Source organism: Canis lupus, chromosome 22, assembly GCF_011100685.1.
Source record: "Canis lupus familiaris isolate Mischka breed German Shepherd chromosome 22, alternate assembly UU_Cfam_GSD_1.0, whole genome shotgun sequence".
NCBI lineage: Eukaryota > Metazoa > Chordata > Mammalia > Carnivora > Canidae > Canis > Canis lupus.
This window is the reverse complement of record NC_049243.1, coordinates 46563099-46586337: the sequence shown is the minus strand read 5'-3', so window position 1 is coordinate 46586337 and position 23239 is coordinate 46563099. Positions and strand designations below refer to the sequence as shown.

Here is a 23239-nt window from a genome sequence, read left to right as displayed (position 1 = left end):
CAATTACCTGTGTCCCCAGAAGGGAACCTTTTCTGTTGTTTTTAATTAAGGACCTCATAGAATTGGGTGAAAAATAGACCTTATATAATTACACTACAGGCATGTTTTATTATATGATCTTTTTCTAATCACCACTCCTATAAAACTCAATTGAGACAAACACAGATTCGAAATGGCTGACACTTCTTGTAAGTTTTCTGGTTTTATGGTAGATGCAGTCTTATGTTGCTCATGTGTACTACTGGACAGTAACACAGGCTTCAGCTGTAGGAAATCTGTCTCTAGAGAGGTCTTCAGGCACGTGCAGTAGCAAGCCCAGGGAAGGTTACTTCCTAAAGAAAACATTGTTGGAAAGGAAGTTTTATTGTTTTCAGATAACTGAGACTCAGCAGTTTTAAGTATTTTTAAATGCATCTACTGGAACTCTTCTTACAAACTTATTTGACTTCTGAATACCAAGTGCTGAAATAATTTAACACAGATTACTCAGAACCATCATTGTAAACATTAGTCACCAGACTGTGCGATTATGCTATATATACATATAGCATTTTGATATATTTGGAACTTATGCACTCTCATGTTAAATGTCTGAAAAACTTGATCTTTTACAGTTTATTGGCTATTAGTCTCAACTTTCTTTCTCTACCTTACACATCTGTCAATGTAGCTGCTGCTTTGAAGCCTACTGCCTTATTTTATATAGATGGAAGAGTATGATGTGACTCTGTGATAGTGGTCTGCAGTTCTTCAACTTTCTCAGTTATTTCTGGGGAATTACTATAAATATTTATAAATGGGTATGTGACATGTATGTATTGCTGTGCCTCTCTGTTTAGACAGTAATACATACTCATTGAATGCCCACCTTCTGAAACATGCAGAGTCCATAATTTGCCTTTTTCTGAGTTCATATATATAGTTTAGACATTTAACTTTTTTTTCCTATGTGTTTGTTTACCCATGTTGATATATTTATCAAGGTCAGCATTGGTTGTGTGGCAAAGCATGAACTTTCTTATCGAAAACACCCAGTCTTTGAATGCCAGTCTGTCATAGCCCTGTGACCTTTCATTGCTTCAGTTTCTTAAATCTGTAAAGTATATATGTTGATTTCTACCCTTCAGGGGTTTTATTAGACTCATACCTGCTTCCCTGGATATAATAGATATTTAATGCATTCCAGCTATTACGTGTATTTGTTACACAAATAATGAAACTTGGAAATAGGAGAAACAAGATTGGACCTGAAAGTTAAACCATAAAATCAACTCACATTATTTTGGGGAGAGATATGAATACCCACCTTAAAATGAGGATTGAGGCCAGCAAAACTTAATGATAATCTGTTGAAGGTATTAATTTAATGAAGGAAGAATGACTTTGTTGGATTTGATTTGTGTTGGAACCATAGGAAAAGTAGAGAGGGGCACATTAGCAATGATGGACTGTAAAATGAGGACTCAGCTGTAGAGATGCTGTTAATGTGTGTGTGCATGTGAGCACATGTGCACGTGTGTGAGCATGTGTGCAAGTGTGCGTGCATGTGGGCATGTACTCATGCACAGGCATATGCATGTGGGGGTGTGTAGATGAAAACTTATTTACCTACAAAGGAATTATAGGGTTTGCCCTTTCACAGGTGCGGGAGATGGTGAAGCAATCCCTCTAAGGCTATTGATTCTAGAGGTTGGAGCTCACGGGGAGGCAGATAGGAAGGAAAGGAGGTTGTAAGTGGGGTGGCCTGCCTTTCTGCCTGTCATGACACACCCCAAATTTAACTGTAACTTTCACAGTTAACAAATGAAAATAAATGAGTGGTTCAGGTGAAATGTAACTGTTTTTAGGAGAGGGAGGACACAGAAATTCCTCTGAGAAATCTTCACAGTGGGGGTACTATAGAACAAATAGTGTCTTCAGTGACATCTTTAAAATAGAGGGTTTGGGACGCCTGGGTGGCTCAGCGGTTGAGCGTCCACCTTCGGCCCAGGGTGTGATCCCGGAGTCCTGGGATCGAGTCCTGCATCAGGCTCCTTGTGAGGAGACTGCTTCTCCCTCTGCCTATGTCTCTGCCTCTCTCTCTCTATGTGTCTCTCATGAATAAATAAAATCCTTTTTAAAAAAAAGTTTAATAAAATAGAGGGTTTGACCTGTCTTTATACAAAAACTGAAAGTTCAGTAAAACAGCTCTGCATGGAATGGATAGGATATTGGCTGAGTAGCAGCCTCACAGTGCTGTGGCCTGTTTGAAATATGCTTAGTTTATCTGTAAGACCTGACAGACTATATATACCTCCAGCTGTCCTTCCTGGCTTTCTCTGACTTAAGCTTTCAATAATTATAGCCTGTCAGTGTACTTGACATCATTCTTCCTGGCAAATGGTATGAAATATAGCAATGGTTTCTTGACAACTGAATACAAATCCATTGCCTTAAAAAGGTGGTGTAGGTGGACTTAGCATCTCTTTGTTAATATTGTATGAAGAAAGAGACATTCTACTCCATTCTTAGATGAATGAGTCCATGTAATACCTACTAATAGGCTCAGGATTCTGCTCAGAAAGTTGTCATGAGTCTTTACCAATGCATGTAGAAATAGATGATGGGGACTGTGGGATTCGGATACATACAACCTCACGGATATGGCAGTGATTTGTAAAATTTTCACCAAGATAACTAATACAATTAACCATCGTACATAGGCTCTCTAATTTTAAAACATCTGATTTGTAGTCCTTATATCTAGCAGTAGTTATCAGCACAATCTGTTGTCTGTCATTACTATTTTAACAAAATTAAACCGTGTCAACTGCATATGAAATAAAATGTCTTTCATTTCTTTCTCAGAGGACTCATATTTGAAGTGACTTTTACATTAGCTTTTATTGCTGAGAAATTAATCCCTTCACTGCAAAAAGTCTAGATATTTATAGTCTTCCTGCACTAAAGAAGACTAATGTCCCTGTAATTTTACAGGTATACATTTTGATTTGGTAATCTTTTAATCTTTTTCCTTTTGTAATATGCAAAATATTTAATTCATCTTGAAAAACTGACTTCTGTATTACATCATTAAAACAGTAATTCAGTTGGAATATTTTGTATTTTTAGTCAAATATATTTTTAACTTTTGATTATATTAAATGCAGAATTTATCATCTTCCACTGGCCTTTTCTGTGCTTTTACTAATTTCCCTAACATTTTCCCAAAGATTAGTCCATCTTAACTTAGAATTTAGTTCAGTGAAAGACAAAAGAGAGGACTGAGGGGAGGAGGTCAGGAGAAGGTGACTGGGGTCGAAACTAAGTGTGGGAAGTTTGAGCTTTTTCCCCCCTGACCTTTCCTGTTACATAATATGTTGGGATTTTTAAAATACTAAATGTAATAAAACTACTGAACAGTTAATTTTATTCTCAAATCTGAGAAAATATATTCATCTAACACAAAAGTTAGATGGCTTTATTTTTAGTATTGGATATGTGAGAATTTGGGGGTTTGAAATTAGAATTTTCTCTGTAAGAATATTCTTTGAAGATATTTTAAAAATTACTCATTCATAAGTTCTTACTTTCATTTCTCTGATTCTTTCCAGTTTTGTAATTTATTGAACACAAACATTAGACTTTTAAATTTGCATTTTCCAGAGTGACGACACCAGCTTGCATTCCCACCAACAGTGCAAGAGTGTTCTCCTTTCTCCACATCCTTGCCAACATCTGTTATTTCTTATGTTGTTAATTTTAGCCATTCTAACAGATGTGAGGTGGTATCTCATTAGTTTTGATTTGTAAGTGGTATGTATATATAAATATACATATATTTGGTATGTTATATATTATATATATGGCATATATATTCCGTTGTGTATGTATAAACACATATATACACAATGGAATATAACTCAGCCATAAAAAAGAATGGAATCTTGCCATTTGCAATGATGTGGATTGAGCTAAGTGAAAAAAGTTAGTCAGAGAAAGACAAATACCATATGATTTCATTCATATGTGGAATTTAAGAAACAAAACAGAGGATCATAGGGAAGAAAAAAAGGAAAACAAAGAAACAGACTCTAAATTCTAGAGAACACACTGATGGTTACCAGAGTGGAGGTGGGGCTAGGTGGCTTCAATAGGTGTTGGGGATTAAGGAGGTCACTTGTGATGAGCACCAGGTGTTGTATGGAACTGTTGAATCACTCAACTCTATACCTGAAACTAATATTACACTATATGTTAACTAACTGGAATTAAATAAAAACTTGGAATTAAGAATAAATTAATTTACACTTTCATCTGTGAAATAACCAGGATTTTTTTTTATTGCAATGAGAAATAAAGTGATTTTTTTTAAAGAAAGCAATATATAAGAATGCGTATAGCTGAGGGGCGCCTTGCTGGCTCAGTGAATGAAGCATGTAACTCTTGATCTCAGAGTGTGAGTTCAAGCCCCATGTTGGGTATGGAGATTACTTAAAAAAAATCTTAACAAAAAGAATGTATATAACTGAGATTAAGATTTATGAATAATTAAATAAATTTAACTGATCATCTTTCATCTTACTTTCTATTTTCCTAGCATTATAACGATAAATCCTGAAGAGAATGACATGTTTTTTGATGTCATTGCTATTGTTGATCCATTGACAAGAGAAGCACAGAAGATGGCACAATTATTAATTGTAAGATAATATTTTTAGTATATATTTTACATATATATCATTTTATTATATACTTTCATTTTGAAATGTATAATTAATCTTTCAGGCCTGTTTTTAAGTATAGTATTTGTGCTCTTGATGCTTTATTCTGTACAGCTTTTAATTAGCATGTCATGTTCCAATGTAGAAAATGAAATGGTGGAGCTATGTATGGAGTGTTATGGTGGTCCCAGCATTAGGTGTTGCTGTGGGCTTGATTAGTGTCCTGTGCTTCCCCTGAAATTCATGTGTCAAGGCTCTAACCCCTACTGTGACTATATTTGGAAATGAAGCCTTTTAGGGGGTAATTAAGGTTAAATGAGGTTTTATGGCTTGATCCCTAATAGGATTTATGGGCTTACAGAAGAGGAAGAGAGAAGGAACCTTTCTCTCTCCACACAAAGAAGAGATTGTGTGAGCACAATGCAACATGGTGGCTGCCTACAAGCCAGGAAAAAAGTGCCCACTAGAAGCTGAATCAGCCAGCATCTTGATTTAAATAAACAAATTTCTATTCCTTAAGCCACCCAGTCTGTGGTATTTTGTGACAGCATTTTGAGTTGATTCATCCTTATTCCCACCCTCATCCTGTCTTTTTTTTTTATAATTTTTTTAAATTTTTATTTATTTATGATAGTCACAGAGAGAGAGAGAGAGGCAGAGACACAGGCAGAGGGAGAAGCAGGCTCCATGCACCAGGAGCCCAATGTGGGACTCGATCCTGGGTCTCCAGGATCACGCCCTGGGCCAAAGGCAGGCGCCAAACCGCTGTGCCACCCAGGGATCCCCCCTCATCCTGTCTTGAGTGCTGAAGAATGGCTTCTGGAGAAGCCAATGATCTAATAAGTAACAATTGCCAAAGAAGTGAAGGCTGTGTTCAGGAAGCCTGGCCAAAGTAACGATACCTTCAAGACTGAAGTTTATTTCTTTCGTCTCAGTCCAAACGTGAGCCGCCTCGAGTGGCTAAGGCAGCTCCACAGCATGAGGACGCAGACAACTTTTGTCGGTTCAGTCATCCTCGTGAAGCACCTCCCGTCTCAGAGTCTGAGATCACTAGTCAGGCTCCTCTAACGTCCCCTCTCTGTTTCTGCAAGCAGGAAGGAGAGAACAGGCCATATTCCATCCTATCATGTCTCAGGGACCAGAATGGAGCAAGTCATGTGGCTACACCTAGACACAAGGGAGGCCAGAAGCTATGCAGAAAGCTGAACATTCTTTCAGTGAGAGAGCAGAGAGAAGGAACACTAGGAGGGAGCTAACAGCTCTGAGAGGACATTGTGTGCTTTCTCATTGTTCTGAAAACTGGAGAGGTTCACGTGGTGCAGCTCTCAGTGGGTAAATCGTGGAAGCTAGTTATGCTAGAAATCTGTATGTTTTTTCTAATGATATTCAAAATTGTGGGGTACTCCTATTTGAAATTACTCAATGCTTTTTTTTAAAGACACATTTTTTAAAAAGATTTTTATTCATTTATTCACAAGAGACACAGAGAGAGGCAGAGACATAGAGGGAGAAGCAGGCTCCATGCAGGGAGCCTGATGTAAGACTCGATCCTGGGACTCCAGGATTACACCCTGAGCTGAAGGCAGATGCTCAACCGCTGAGCCACCCAGGCATCCCTAAAGACACATTTTTAAAATTTTTCTCAAAAATGGAAACTATTTGTCCTCTGACAGTTGGCCTCACTTTTGGAAACAGGGAATAGTAATTAGGCATTAAGTCTGGTGGAAGATGTAAGGGGTTGGCTGGGCAGTGTGTCTGCCAGGGAAATTTCAACCTGCAATTTCTCTAAAATTAGTTTGCCCTACCAAATCGTACTGGAAAAGGGGATTGTAGATACCTCTTACTATTTGGACAAATAATTTTGAAAAGTCTTTGCCATTTTACTTATTTAGTGTATAACCAGGCAAACAATTCCATAGTTGGTTTACTTGCCCCCATCCTTTCTTTTAACATTTGTACACCTTTAAATTTGAACATCTTGAGACACACTATTTAAATTATTCTTTTTTTTTTTTCTTTTTTTTTTTTTAAATTATTCTTAATCTAAATAGGAATTATACCTGTAAGGAGTGGAGCTAGTATGATACATTTTAGTGTACAAATACCCTGTTTTTACAGTCATTCAGAAAAAAAAAAACATTGCTTACTTCTGAAGTTTTTATGTAAAGATAGAATTTAGGAATAAGAAATATGAGATTATAGAGAAATATAAAATATGGGATTGGATCCCAGTTTTCATGATTGGAAATAATATGCTTTCTTTCTGAGCACCTCAGCACTTTACACAACTTAGTATTTCTTACTATAAAGAAAATTTATTCTACAAAATAATTTATTAGAAGAAGTAGATAATGTCTCATTTAACACTTGGAAAAAACAGTGGCTTAGCAACCTCCAATGTAGCAAATAATGAGGAATGATAGAATGGGAGTCAGAACTCTTAAATCCTTTGTTCTAATTCCTCCTTAAGCCTGCATCCTTTCTGTTCCACACGCCTATTTTTTCCCTTCTCTCTTTATGTAAGCTATGTCCTTTGTTGTCTAAAATCTCTCGAATCTGCACTGCCTTGCCTTTATAGAGATAGAGACCACCAAAATTAATAATTCTATGTCATCTGCCCCAGGAAAACATAAAGAGAGCATTTCATCCATACATAGCCAGGAACTTCCTACATCTCTACCATTTGGGTATAATTCAGAATGGACGGGGTAACCTCACCATTGTTGCTCTGAAACCACCACATTGTGTTTGCATGTCATGGTTCTAGCAATTACTTTACTTGTTCTTCAATGCTAAGGGAATTTGGATACCATGAAGGAAAGTCACATTAGGCAAATGGGAAGCAGCATAATCCTAAAGCAATGAAATTAGCTATTTGGATTAAAATCTGACCTCTACCATGACTTATGGTGTGATCTTGGGCAAATTATTCCATCTCTCTGCGTCTCAGCTCTGAAGGTGGCTACCACTGAAGGCTGTAGTGAGGATCATGTGAGAAAATGCCATGTGTGAACACAGGTGACTGGTACATAGTAAGTGCCTAATAAATGTGATGGTAAGGTTGCTTAATATCAAATACAGGAATTTTTTTTCTAATAGGTACTTGGCAAGATTATCAACATGAAGATAAAGTTGTTCATGAACTGTAGGGGTAAGCTTTCAGAAGCCCCTTTAAAGAGGTGAGTCTAAGTGAACATAATTTCATTTCAAAAGGTTTATAAATGCTAAGACCAAAAAAACATAGGACCGTAATTACTGGGTCTGAGTTCTTCTTTATAAGATGCTTAATTGAAATAGACCAGAAGATCAAAGATAATGTATTATTAACCTTAATTGATATAAAATTAAAATAACCTAACCAGTAGAATTGATCTAGCCTAATTGCAGAATTTACCTGGATTTATGTTTGTTCATGAGTATTTTTGAAAATGTGATATAGAAATCTAAAAGAGGGAAATAAAGTTGAATTAAACCATTTTTGGTTTAAGCTGTATATTTTTAGTACTTCAGAGTTGAATTATCAAAATGATCTTTATGATACCATCTCATTATTTGGGAATATTGAGATGTAATTAGTGTAGGATAATCTTTCAATAATACAGAAAGTATTTGCATACAGATACTCTACATTAATACTATTCTGTGGAAATAAAGTCTCTCAAGTGGGGACAGAAACTACCCTTCCTCTTCTTTCAGGATCAGAATCGCTGTCATTTTGAGCCACTCGTACTGATAGGGATATACAGTATCCTTCAGGTGTCACAGGGCAGAAAAAAGGCTTGTTAATGTGCTTTTCTTTGTATAGTGTAATTATATAGCTCCAAAAGAATATATGCAAACATAAGACAGAAGAGTTACATTCAGTTAATCCCTTGTTTACTTATTAAATTGTATTTGTTATAAATTGATAAACATACCAGAGATTATTGCCTTGAGCAGATAGTTTAAACCTGGCAAATATTTTTAATATTTGGAAAGCAATAAAGTGGGAAATGTGGAGAATTTAGATGAAAATTTAGGGTATATTCATTCCTTTCCTGAGACTCTTGTCCTTATATCTCATTCACATTATTTTCATACTTCTCATTTATCTTGTGTATTTAAAATTTTATCACATCCTTCTAAATTTGATCAAAAGCTCACATTGTATTTTAGCTACTAATCAAAAGGTCAGCTCCATGGGTAGAGAATCTTTATTCATACAAGTAGACATCTTCTCCTGAGTATCTCTATAAAGCGTTGGGTTATATAATAAAGAATAGGAATATTGAACATAAGCGTAATCAGGAAGGAGAGAACTTGACACCCTCCAGGGTGAAATGACCCTTAATGTACCAGACAGATGCTTTGAGTGCTTGATGATGCTGCACAGCACAAAGTCTGTGATCCTGGTATGGGACTGGGGGCTCAGGCCAGTATTTACACCATAGCATATATCAGGCGAACAAGAGAACACATTGGCCCTTTACTTGTGGAGTACTGCCCCATCCATCCTTCTCAGAGGTGGCGGAGGCTATGGGCAGTTTCCTCCTGCACCACTCCTCTCCTGTGTCCCAGCCTCCCCATGGGACAGCCCTAGCGGGAGCTGGCCACCCTCCTACTAAGTCCTCCTGTCCTGTTTGAGCCCATACTTTCCCACTCATCCTGAGCCTGCCTTTGTCAAGTAGTCCCTCTGTTTCGGGTCTTTAACCTCTCTGCCAGCCCTTATCTCTGTCCTGAGAGTTTTACTCAAAAAGAAATAAACTGGTCTCTTAATTTCCTTTCCACTGGAGCCCAGACGTTCTCTCCTCTTCTGTATTCTTGCTCTTCTTAGCATCTTCACAGAATGGTCATATCCCAGTTCATCTCTCATTCACTGCACCTCCCCCTGCAGCCTGCCCTTAACTTCCTCTGTGCTGCCACATTGTTCTTACTGAGTCACAAAGACATAGCTGTTGGCAGCATCCTTGGAATACTTCTTTCTTAATGACATTTCCACCGCATGGACAGTACTGAGTATTGGTTTTGTACCTTCTTGGCGGCTGTGTTCTCTCCTGTGCTGCCTCTTCATCACTCTGCCTGCCTGCAGGAGGCAACTTTGGGCGTGGCTGCCTGTGATCACTGCCTCCTGGGATTCCTCTACTTTGTAGATCCTCCCCCAGGCCTAGGCTGCACCTAGTGGTTTGTTTCCCACCGAAAGCTTGGGGGCAGTTGTAATCGAATGTCCCTCCTGCAGCTACTACGTTATCAGACTGTGACTTCTGTCTCCAGGCATCCTCCAGCTCTTACTCTTGTGTGCTTCTGTGACCTAGTGTGCTGGAGGGGCCCTTGTGGCAAGGAATTGAGGGCAGTGTGCGGCCAGCTGCCAGTTAGCAGCTGCAGTCCATTTTCATTTCCCACCGCCCTAGAGAGAACTGCACGAGCCTAGACATGGGCCTCTCCCAGGGCAGCCTGAGGAGGGCTGCAGCGCAGCTGGCACGGTAACTGCTGTCTTCAAATACTGAAATTCCCTATTCTTCATAATAAAACTAATTCCTCACTGGGGGAAAAGGAAAAAATACACTAAAACTTGTAGGTACTGCTAAAATTCTATAAATAAGCAACTGTTTTCAACTCAGTACTTTTTGTTTTAAACTGAACTCTTACCAGAATTTTAAGTTGCCTGAATTTAATTGCTTTCTGGTTATCATTTCTCTTCATATGATTAGCGGTGCTAAGATGCAATAAAATGGCTGAAAAATGGACCATGGTTAAATCTAAAGAAGGATCAGTGAGCAAATACAAATCATAAACTAGCAGAACCTACACAAATCTGTATATATTAAAGCCATTCTAATCATATTCATTAAGAAATAACAAGGATGTATAATATATATAATCTTATAATAGATGATAATGTAAACAAAATAGTTGTCTACCATTTATAAGCATTAAGTCTTCTGCAATATAGTGTTTTTGTTTTTTTAACTTGAGACTTTTTGGTCATGTTTTTAAGCCATTTTCAGTTTTTAAATATTTTAAACAGACAAAATCTCAATTTTGGTCACAGTATGTATGTTTGTTTATGTTCTGTTGACAGCTTTTATCGTTTTGTTCTGGAACCAGAATTGGTGTTAGCAGCTGATGGCATTACTGGGCCCGTAGCAAAATTCTCAGACATCCCTGAAGCGCCCCTTCTCACCCTCAACATGATTACTCCTGAAGGCTGGTTGGTTGAAACAGTGTACAGCAACTGTGACCTTGATAATATTCATCTCAAGGACGTAAGTGGTTGTGTAAGGTTCTGTCCAGAAAGAGGAGCAGGGTGTAAACTCTTACCAGCCCCTGTAATTGTAGCAAGAGAGGGATCGTGCTGGGGCGGCTCCCAGAATTTTCTTCCTTATGATTCTAGGTCCCGAGCCAGTCTTTCCTTTGATTTCTGAGTTTTCCTAAGTTCCAGTTCAGCTTTTTGAGTTTCCAGGTTCCTAGATGCTCCCACCTACTTTGTTGCTTCAGCCCCTCGTTCACAGGCGCTCCTCTAAGGTGAATAATATAGAAAATACCTCGGTAACTTAGGATGACACCATGACTTACTTGTTTCTCCCCTCAGGTTTTGTTTTCACTCTGAAAGGCACAGTTTCATCTGAAACTCTGTTTTGCCCCACAGCTCATGGCCCGAGAAAGCAACCCCAACAGGTAGAAAGCAAGAGACAATGCTCACTCAAAGCTGCAGGCTAGGTATGCTGCTCTCCCTACTTGCCCCTAATCCACTTCTCTTCATCCCCTTCTCTTCATCCCCATCTCCCCTCTCCTCCATCTCCCCTCCACCCCACCCCCATTCCATCCCCATCTCCCCTACACCCTCACTGCCATTCCCATCCCCACCCCCACATCTTCTCCATTCCACCCCATCCCTACCCACTCCATCCCTACACCCAAACCCCTCCACCCCCACCCTCCTTTCACCCCACCCCTCCTCCACCTGCTCCCCCTTCCATCCCCACCCCCACTCCACTCCCACCTCCCCTCCACCCTCTCCACCCCCACTCCCTTCCATTCCCACCCCCTCCCATCCCCACCTGTTGATCCTCCTTCACCTTCACCTCCTGCCTGCTGCATTCAGCCTGCCCAAAAAAGGAGAGGAGACTGTTAAAATATACTGAGTCTTTCAAAACACTGTGTTCAGAAACCACAAAAATCAGAAGCATTTTAGAAGAGCTTCCTTAGAGAACAGGTATCCAGAAAAGGGAGCAAACCCCTCCTCCTCAATGTCTTCCTTTTGCCTGGTTCCTCTTTGTTCTGACCTGTTTCCAGCTCTGAATGTGACAGCTTCTCAAAGCTATTGCCTTGACCTAGGCACAGACAGTTTACTGCTGATTATTTGGTGAAGATTGTTCATCAAATATGTTTCTCACCTTAACTTTGTCTAAAGATTTTCCTTCCAGGCAGGTTTCTTCAAATCCACTCTTGAGTAGATCCTGTGGTCTCTTATCACTTCCCTGGAACTCACCCACTGAGGCTGCCAGTTTAGACACCCAGAAAAGGCCCTAACTGAGCCTTAGCCATCACCAGAAACCAGCCCTTCACATCTAGGGAAGGAATGGAAAGGCAGCAAAATAATACAATCCAGGAGGGAAAATTCAGAAATGAACTTGGCAAAAAGTAGAAAATAGTCCCCTTTTCTCTGTGATCAAGGGTCTACTGGATTCCTCATTCAGAGAATTCAGTGACCTATACCAATGAGATAAATTTACAGACTCTGACCAAAATGTAAGAAGCATGTGGTGGGAGAACTAACACAGCTTAGAAAAGATGTAAATTGAATCTGTGGTAAAAATTTCACCAGCTATTAACTAATGGAGATTAACTATTATCGTGAGTAGCAGGTACATCAGTGTCTTTTTAGAAGCTGTTTATGTATTTATTTAAATAATCACACCCAGCTTGGGCCTGGAGCCCACAATCCCGAGAGCAAGAGTTGCATGCTCTACCAACTGAGCCAGCCAGGTACCCCTAGATGCTATTTAAATGAACAGTAGTTCTATTTATTTGAGAAGACTAAAGGGAATTTTTTCTGTTTTCATAGATTATATGAATACACAGAAGGAAATTATAAATTCTCCAGCTGTAAAAGTTAACTACTTCTAAGGCTCTTCTCTTCCACTACATTCTGTACATAGAATATTACTGGCAACAATCCTAGAAGAATATGAAATAACAAAGTAGAGACACTTGCTGGAGTAGAAGGAAGGATTTGTAGGTAAAAAGGAAAGTGCACACTGGCAAAAATGAGGCTGGTAAAGAGAGATTTGTGACACACACTGGCTCAGCGTACTCCTTGCCGTGTCTAATCCCTGGATATTACATAAAGACCTAAAACATTTTGAGAAAAACCCTCCTTCACCACAACTTTGTTCACGTGGTTTATGGCACAGCCAGCATTATTGCCAGTACTACAAGATTTTTTCCTTTGGTGCCTGCAGTTCTTGGTCAAATACATTGAAGAATGAGGAGGCAAACCAGACAGTGGTGGGCAGCAAAGCAAGGTTTATTGAGTGATAGTAAAGCAAGGCTTATTTAGAGATAGTACAAGGCTCCCAAAGAGGGAGGAGAGCTGAAAGGGTTGCCCCTGGAGTTTCTAAGTCTAGGGATTTTTATGGCCTTGTTGGCAGGCTGTTTTAATCTGATTAACCCTTCGTGCAGACTGTCATCCAGTCAGGTTTTTCATCTACCTATCGCATGGGGAAGGGTGGAGGGCTCCTTCCAGGGTGGGTATAAAAACCTTTTAAGGGGTGTTTCCTCTTAGGAGGGGCCCTTGTCCCTGCCTGCCTGCCTTCCAACTATCCTTCATCATCATAATTAAGGGTGACAGAAGTGGTTTATAGGAAAGCTTAGACAGAAGCAGTCCCTTTTACCTGGAGTTGAGAAGTGGTTCTTCTCAGAACTTGTTATTAGGACTGCATCCAGAGACTATTCAGTTGTGTTCAGTTACAGCCTTTATCTGAAAGGTATCAGAACACCTGAAACAGTAGTGGATGTTTGTTTACCAGGAAAGAGGAAGTGAGGAAGAAAAGTTTGCTGAAGGACAATAGGATGTGGCTATGCCAGAGAAAAATTCACAGGAAAATGTACTAGCTGCTTCTGAAATAGCAATACGGTAGACCCTTGAACATGAGGGTCAGCACATGTTGAAAATCCACTTGTAACTTTTGACACCCCCCCCCCCCCCCCGCAACACTTAACTACTGATAGCCTACTGTTGACAAGAAGCCTTACGGGTAACATAAGCAGGGACTCCTTGGTGGTTCAGTTGTTGAGCATCTGCCTTCCGCTCAGGGGCATGATGCTGGAATCCTGGGATTGAGTCCCACATCGGGCTCCCTGCATGGACCCTGTTTCTCCCTCTGCCTGTGTCTCTGCCTCTCTCTCTGTGCCTCTCATGAATAAATAAATAAAATCTTAAAAAAAAAAAAAAACCATAAGCAGTCAGTCAATACAATTCTATGTTACATTCATTATATATTGTACTCTTAATAAATTAATTTTTTAATTCCTAAGTAAGCTGGAGAAGAGAAAATGTGATAAAAGTCATAAAGGAGAGAAAATACATTTATTAAACTCCACATAAAAGTGGGCCCACGCAGTTCAAACGCAAGTTGTTCAAGGGTCAGCTGTAATTTAAACACCTGTTACCAATGCAATTGTTAAAGAATTCCTATTTTACTACCATAGATAATTGTCAATAAGCCCAAGTGATAATCTTTATAATTAAGCTTATACTTATTTTATTTTATTTTTTTAAGATTTTATTTATCCACTCATGAGAGACACAGAGAGAGGGAGAGAAATAGAGACACAGGCAGAGGGAAAAGCAGGCGCCATGCAAGGAGCCCAATGCGGAACTCGATCCCTGGACCCCAGGATGATGCCCCGGGCCAAAGACAGGTGCCAAACCACTGAGCCGCCCAGGGATCCCAGCTTATACTTCTTTTAAAGGAAGGGGTTAACTTCCTTACTATTTAGCCACAGAACAATACAATAAACGCTTCTATTAATAATATTAATATGCACCCAAAGTTATATTTGAAAGATATTAAAATCGTGTCTCATATCAACAGTTAATACTTAGAAGCAGATAAGTAAATATATAAAGGAGCTGTCACAAAATATCACAAATTCCTATCCTTGCAAAAACAAACCCTGATAAGAACAAATTTAACTTAAATTACCTTTATGAAATTATTAATGAACTTCAAATATTCACTAGAAAGAACTCTTTGAAAAATAAATTGGCTACTTTTGGTGTTGTGGTTTAAGTAAGTCCACAGGATTGTTGTCTGCTATATGACTATAGGGACAAGAGAAAGTTTTACATTAGTATGAAATAAAGGTATTATTAGTCACAACATGATTGAACATATTTGGACTCTGCCCTGATATCTGATTCATAGAGAAAAACATTTAAGCTTCATGACTATTGTGGAGTTCAGTTCCCATGTCTATAAAATAAAGGAATTGAACTTAGAGAAGGTCTACAATTTTTTTCTGACTTACAATATTCTCACATTGAGACTGTGTCATGTGAAAGTTCCATCCACACATGGTGCTGTGAGGACTGGGGACACAATTAGTGAAGTATATGAAGTTCATTGCTACACTAGTAATAGCTCAGCAACTGACTCAGAATCCAAATAATGTCGAAACAAACACTATTTCCCATTCTTAAGAACTAGACTCAGAAATGCTGTAGACAAGTAGTATTATTTCTGTGGATTACAAAGAAAAGCAGCTATACAATAGAAAATATTTTCAAATATTTTGTATCCTAAACCCATTTAAAAAGTGTCAGAAGCTTATAATGAAATAAGATATAGATAGCATAGCTATCTTATCTGCTCAACAAAATTACCAAACTATGTAAGTATCACTTACCATTTGATTTATTCTTGTGTTTATGTTTTTCAGTGTTATCCCTACAATATTTATTATAACATTTGCAATAGAGGAAAACCTGGAAACAATTGGACTGTCTAGCCATTTAGAAGGATGTTTGTAGAAATAGACATGTTCATAGAAAACTATATATATATATATATATATATATATATTTTAGAAAACTATATTTAATGAAAATGCAGGTTATACTTTTTTGTTTTTAAGACTCTATTTGTCAGCACAAGCAGAGGGAGTGGCAGGCAGAGGGAGAAGCAGACTCTCTGCTGAGCAAGGAGCCTGATGACAGGACTTGATACCAGGACCCTGGTATCATGACCTGAGTCAAAGGCAGAGGCTTAACCAACTGAGCCACCCAAGCATCCTTACTGGATACACTTTCTTAGAAAAAAATTTATGGAAAAGATAAAGAGAAATCAGTGTTGGTATGTATTAGGAATGTTTAGTCTGTAGGTGATTTCTATTTTTTTCTCTTTTCCATTTGCTAAATTTTTTGGTGAATGTATGTTGAGTGCAAAACAATGAAACATTAGTTTTTTTTTTTTTTTTAATAACAAGAAAGGTGATGAATGATATGATAAGTTGACGGTCTTGCCAGATCCAAAGGAGCTAGCTCTAGGTCAACAGCCAGTGGAGCAGATTCTTTGAGGAGTTTCCCATCTCACTCGGCCTTGAAGAGATCTTCAAATACTACAATTTTATGACCTCTTGCTTGCTTGTGATACTCGTGCATATATCATGAAGTTAGAGTAGAGCTGATGTCATGGGAAAGGAAAAAAAAACTCATCATGAGTTTTGGTCTTTAAGAAATTGATTCAACTATTAAGTCACTCAAAAAAGACAGACTTGAAGTTGCCCCCACAATACATGGGCTAATATTAAGATAATTATGTTTATTTATTACAGAATTTGTGTTATGAGAGTTACTAATACCAAACACAATGACATTTTCCCATAGATTGAGAGAACTGTTACAGCAGAATATGAACTAGAATATCTACTACTTGAAGGACATTGCTTTGATACAATGACAGAACAACCTCCTCGAGGTCTGCAGTTTACACTAGGCACAAAAAATAATCCTGTTGTGGTTGATACAATAGTAATGGCCAATCTCGTAAGTATTAGAAATACTTTATCAGTTGTATTTCATTACATGTTTTGGTAAAATCCTCTTAAGTATTCCTAATAATAAAGCAAAATAGATTTTATCCTGCTATTGCTGAACAGCTCCCAGAAAACAAAGTTGAATCCTTAAATAAGGTAATTAACTAAAACAAAAATGAAGGGAATCATACTTTCATGATGTATTATTCAGGTTATTGCAAAACTTCCTCTTTGGAATTCATTTATAGAGTTTACTCACTCTGGTTAGTAAACACCCTCGTATTATCTTTTTTGAACAATTGGATGTTTAGTCCTATAACTATAATCATATTTTTCTCATCCTAAAAGGGATATTTTCAATTAAAAGCAAACCCAGGTGCTTGGATACTGAAATTACGCCAAGGAAAATCTGAAGATATTTATAAAATAGTTGGGTGAGTTATATTTATCAAATAATTGGGTGAGTTATATAAACCACTTTTAAATTTTTATGTGTAAATTAAGTTTTCAGTGTTTTGGGTGAGAAATGAAAGAGTGATTTATTTTTCCTCTACAAAAATTTAATTTTTATATTTAGAATTCCCAGAAAAATAGAATGTGTCCTTTTAAAGAGTGGGAGTTTGTTTTAGATCTTGTGTGAGTCTAGCTACAGTGTGTGTGACCTGGCTCTACCCTGCTCTTGTTGGACAGTGGATTCAGTGGCTAAAATTACTGATGCCCTTGAGCAACATTTATGATTGAAAAGTCTTGAAAATTTTAAGAAATTTGACACTAGTATATAAGTTAGAACCATCTCTATTTCATAGTGGTAATTGTTGGGCATGGCTGTGCCTTCTGCTTTGGTTTAGCCACCTCAGCTGGGGAATTGGGAGAAAGAGGGAGTGTTAGCATAGTTCCATAATCCCTCAGATTTTCATTTTAGGAAAGTCTTCAGGTGCGTGCTATGAATTTGACTAGACTCAGAATATCTATTAATTTGACCTCTGACCCCTCTTTGACAATTCAACTTTATTGTAAATGTTTTTAACAGTATTCTATGTATTTTTCTATACATAAAATGGTATCAAAAATTATTGGTCAAAGCTGTCATATTTGACCTGTTTATACAGTTTTGAAAATTAGACAATGAGATACATTATGTATAACAAAATAGAAACATTCAAGTCATGCAGGTGACCATCATAGACACATTTTCAGTCTTACAGGTTTAACAACACACTTCAAATTTTGGTATTTGAAAATGGCTGCTGGATATTGAAAAGCTGTTGGACATAGAATTTCTTCAATTGTGATATATAACAACTTATTTTAAAGTCTCGAAAACATTTCATATTTTAATTGTCACTGTAATATATCAAAGACCTATGATAGATTCGGCTTTTGTGATAATCTTGATAGATAGCAAAGATAAGCAATAATTCAATCTTGCTCAGTGATTAGGCAATATTGAATTTAGTGAGTTGCTTTTGTGCAGTTTTAATTTGTATTAAGTTAAAATTGGATAATTTTGAAAATTGTATATTATAGCATATCTTGACTATAGAAACAGCAAATATATATACACAGTGATGTTATGCTTACGTTTATTGCAAATGAATTTATTCTGTTATTTATACCATCATAATTGCATGTCTTTTCTGTAGTTGATTATAAACATTTACATGTTTTTCTGCTTTTAGGCATGAAGAAACTGACTCTGAACCAGACCTGGAAGATGTCATTGTTGTGATAAACAGCTTCAAGAGCAAAATACTGGAAGTACAAGTGTGTGAGGCAGAAACTCTTGTTGTTTGTTCTTAGTATTAAGAATTATCTTTTTTGTCCTTAGCTGATTAATTTTATTTTACAACTCATTTTGCAGTTTTACTACCTAAAATATTTTATTGGAACTCTGACATAAAAGAAAGAAGAGGATTAAGTTCATGAAGAGAAGGAACAACTTTTGTTAAGTTAGGATATGTCTGTTATATCTACTGTATCCATAGCCAGATAATGTTACAAATTAGGCTCAAGAGATGAGATCAGGAACACAGATTGAAAGTTAGCCCTGAAAAGAAAAAATGATGCTTCTTTACTTTACCAAAAAGAAAAAAAGAAATAAAAGAGAAAGAAAAGGAGATTTTAATGATGGTAGATTTACTTCTTTGGATGAACTTAGCACTTACCTACTTAAAACTAGTAAAAATGTTAGGTAAATGTTTTTGAAACATCTTAAAAGCAATGAGGATCTGACAGTAACAAAATAATAAGGATAACAAGGAAATACAAAACCAAAATTAAAGGGAAAATAAGAGCCTAGTGAAGTAAGCAAGCACAGAAGCTTCTCTTGTCCTGAGAATATTTGTCCATCCTGATACACCTGAACTATCATTTTAATTTAACTTGCAGGGTGATGGGGACAGAAAGTAAAACCCTGGACCCATATAAAGTGGGTAATCTGTTAGAAGACCCTCTCTGCAATAAGCTGGCTATAGCTTCAGGGTAAGGATGAACCCTAGTAAATTATTCTACACAGTCTTTTAGCCCAAATTTTTATCGTGCAAGTAGTCCAGGAAACCCTGAGCTTTGATTTTGCACTGAACTAGTTCCAAATTGATGAGATTGTACAGGCATTTGGCAGAAACATCTATATATCTCTGGAGTAAGATTACTGTATCCAAATACATAGAGAAAACCGCAGAAACAACAGAAAGCAGACACAGAAACACTCTCTATATTAGAATTATTGACCAGACTCTGAAACAACTGTGCTTACAATATTTAAAGAAATAAAAGATAAGTTTGAAAATAATTGCAGGGAACAGAAAACTATAGAAGTGTATATCTGATTTTTTTTTAAAGTAGAACTTCTGAAACTGAGTGATACAATAACCCAAATTAAGAATTCAATGGATGACTTTTACATGTCTAAAGAGAGAATTAGTGAATCAGAAAATAGACCAGAAAAGGTATTCTTGATGCAAGAGGGACATTTAAAAAGAGGATAATACAGCAGAGAGCATAAAAGGCATAGAGAATAGAGTGAAAAATGTGAGACTCCAGGACTACACTTAATCTGGCTCTATCACTCTCTAGCTGTGTGACTCTGGATAGATTAGTTAGCTTCTTTCTGTCTCATTTTCCTCATCTATAAATTGTAGTTAATAATGGAACCTACCTTACATGTCTGCTATAAGGATAAAGTAGTTCAGTTTGTAAAATGCTTTATGAGTAGTAAATAATTAAAATCATTTTAAATAGAGTTCCAAATAAAGATGAAAGAATGAGGTAAATGTAACATTGCATGTCAACTATACTCACATTAAAAAAAAAAAAAAGGAAGAGGTGCATCTAATATTTGAAGCACTAATGGCTGAAAATTTTCATGAATTGATGAAAGATACGAGTTTACATATTCAAGAAGTCCAGTGATCCCAAGCAAGAAAATTAAAAGAAAATTCACACCTATACTCTGATAAAACTGCAGAATACCAAACAAAAGAGAAATCTTGAGAGTAATCAGAGGAAAAAGGAAAAATCACCTTCAAAGAGCTATAAGTAGTCTGACTATTGATTTCTCAGCAGTAAGAATGAAGGCCCAGGAGGTACTGGAATGTTATTTAACAGCACTGAATGAAAAAAGGAATGGCAACCTAGAATAATTTACCCTAAAATGATATCTTTCAAGAGGACACATAAAACAAGGTATTTTCAGACAAATGGAAAAAACTTAATTTGCCACCAGCACATTCACACTATAAAAGAAGTTCTTAAAAAGAGGTACCATAGGCAGAAAAAAAAAAATTATCTTGGAAGATTTAAATTTTAAATGAATGAAGAGAGGATAAAATGATAAATTTGTGGATAATTCTATGAACGGTGAATATATAAAACAATAGTAAGTCTTGGGAGGATTTTAAAAATATACAGAATGTAAAAACATAACATTTCATAAATTCATGAGCTGAATTTTTTCACTCTCTGTATTGGTTCTAATTTGACTTGTAACGCTGTAGTACAAAGAAGGTCAAACTCTTTCACCATACCCACCAAATCTTTGAGCGTAATAACCATCCCCTGCCAGAGTCAGACTTTCTGTAGCCCAATCACCTAGGTCCTTCAGTTGGTTTTAATAATACAGTTTTACCTCCTCACTGCCCATCTCTCAGAATTACATAGAAAAGGAGAAGTAAAAAAGATAACATTAAGGATCAGCCCGTGAATAGGAGTTCCACAGAAAAGAACAGAAAATGGAGGATGGGAGGTATTTCACAGATAAGGAGAGAGAAAAATGTTCATGTCAAAAGGATCCACAGGTTAGTATGAGTGAAGAATGGCCCACATGAGACCCTAATAACTCTCAAGGAGAAAAGGCAGGCCACAGCCATAGAATGACCCTCACACTAGCATCAGACTTTTTATTTTCAAGATGGATGTTACAAGACAGCAAAATAAAGTCGTTAGTCTTCAGAGGAAAATTACTTTGAAGCTAGGATCTGTTAGCCAAATTCTTAATCAGACTCAGACGTAATGACAAAGTTATTTTCTGAAGGGTGAAGATTTAGAAAAATTATTTTTAACACCCCTTCTTGAAGGTATTTGTGAGCACAATAAAGACCAAGAAAGAAGTTAGGTATTTCGAGAAATGGTGAGATTAATCTGAAAACCAATGCAAAGAAAGCTTTGAAAGAAATAGGCAGTTAATTGTTGAACTCCAAAGAGAATATCTTCAAGAAGACAAGAATTCCACACAATTAACATGAATAATAAACTGGAACATGTTAGATATGTGGTAGAGAAGAAATTTATCTCATCACAAGAACAAAATAAATGCAATAAAATTCCAAGAAAAAAATGTTTTTTTTTAAAGATTTTATTTATTTATTCATAGAGATGCAGAGAGAGAGAGAGAGAGAGAGAGAGGCAGAGACACAGGCAGAGGGAGAAGCAGGCTCCATGCAGAGAGCCCGACGTGGGACTCGATCCAGGGTCTCCAGGATCATGCCCTGGGCTGCAGGCGGCACCAAACCGCTGCGCCACCAGGGCTGCCCGAAAAAAAATGTTTGTTGGAGGAATGCAAGAAAGCAGAATCCATTTGAAATGTCCAGTTTCCTGCACTTGGCACAGGGGTCACATTACTGTAACTGTACAGATGTAACACAGTGATAGTGGCCTTGCAGACTCTTCAGTGAATGAGATTTACATTGTCACAATAAAGCACTACCTACTGACTTTCAAGCTGTAGAATAAACAGCAAAGTGCCAAAGATACAATGTTCTATCAAAGTAAATATAGGTATTATCTGTATATACAATGCTTAAGTAGAAGTTCAGCTAATGTAAGGTGGGAGGTGGAGGGAAAGGGTAGAAATATTAGTATCCTTATCTTAGAATACAAGAGAAACTAAGTGTTGGAACAAAAAATATATATATTGAAGTATTATTTGAAGCTGTGAAGATACTCGGTAGATAATGATAATGATGTTACTACCAAAGCTTCCAGACAAAGAGAGGAAGAGTGATATAAGGGAAGCTCTACTCCTCTATTCATCACAAAGAATGAAAAGTGTCTAAACTCTGTGATTCCAGATATGCTAGTAGATGACATCTGAAGCTGATAAATCAGTAAATAGAAGCATAAGCACATTATTTGGCAGTCTGGAGGTAATCACCAAAAGAACAAACAACAAGAACTGATCACTGAAACCAGATTGTGCCTGTGATGTTGTACTTGCCTTGTCACTATACCTGTCTTAGATTTATAATAGGGGTCACCCTGCCCCATGTGTTTCACTTTCTAAGCATGCAGCATAATATTTAAAGCCACACAGTTCTAAGATTTTTCTTTACTGTGCTATCTAGGTGCAAAAAAAGCCAGACAAAATTAAGGAGGATATCCTTACCGATAAAGATGAAAAGAAAAAAGGAATGTGGGATTCCATTAAAAGGTAATTACTAGTGAATGTTTTAACATCTGATGATTGATCCATCAGGAATCTAGTATGCAGCAGGCCTGCAGATGGTAAACATCTAAGTGAAGCACAGATCCTCTCCTCTTGAGGGGTGAGATCGACACATAAATGTTAATACAACCAGGATAGGAACTAGAGCTGCAAGACAGCTGAGAGTAAAGTGCTCTGCAAACCACAGGAGAAAAAGACTACATCTAGTAAGGAAGAATCTCTGGAAGGACTCCTTGGAGAAGTGTGTGCTCAAGATGTGTTCTGAAGGAGGGACAGGGTTTCAGAAGTTGGAGATAGAGCAAAGGTATGAAGACAAAAATATTGAGTATGTTCATAGGAACAGAAGTAGCTCAGCTTAGCTGAAACACTGCGACATTGAATGTAATAAGGAGTCTATAAATTAGGTTAGGGTCCAGGAGTAGAGCTGGCTTTGGGCATTCAGGTGACATGGTTTAGAAACCCTTCCTCCATGTCTTAGTTCTAGTCTCTGTGCCTCCTTTATTTTCAAATGAACTTTTATAAGGAAAAGCTTGCCATCTCCAGTGGGAAGAGCTTGCTTCTTTCCATATAGTATGAG

The 23239-nt window shown here is 37.4% G+C and overlaps 1 protein-coding gene and 1 long non-coding RNA gene across 4 annotated transcripts in view; one reads left to right on the top strand and one right to left on the bottom strand.

Moving 5' to 3' along the window:
* The window catches only part of UGGT2 (UDP-glucose glycoprotein glucosyltransferase 2), a 184336-nt gene that overhangs the window by 134435 nt on the left and 26662 nt on the right, over positions 1–23239 (top strand). For all 3 annotated transcript variants that reach the window (XM_038569879.1, XM_038569880.1, XM_038569881.1), the window contains exons 25-31: positions 4580–4682; positions 7803–7882; positions 10762–10945; positions 16573–16731; positions 17070–17155; positions 18401–18485; positions 22562–22647. In XM_038569879.1, coding sequence (XP_038425807.1) covers positions 4580–4682; positions 7803–7882; positions 10762–10945; positions 16573–16731; positions 17070–17155; positions 18401–18485; positions 22562–22647 — 783 coding nt within the window. The remainder of the gene's footprint in view (positions 1–4579; positions 4683–7802; positions 7883–10761; positions 10946–16572; positions 16732–17069; positions 17156–18400; positions 18486–22561; positions 22648–23239) is intronic.
* Positions 86–6010, bottom strand: LOC119865217. The gene is made up of 2 exons (XR_005376495.1): positions 5606–6010; positions 86–332 (listed from the first exon to the last, which is right to left on the bottom strand). It is a non-coding gene; the product is annotated as an uncharacterized LOC119865217 (long non-coding RNA).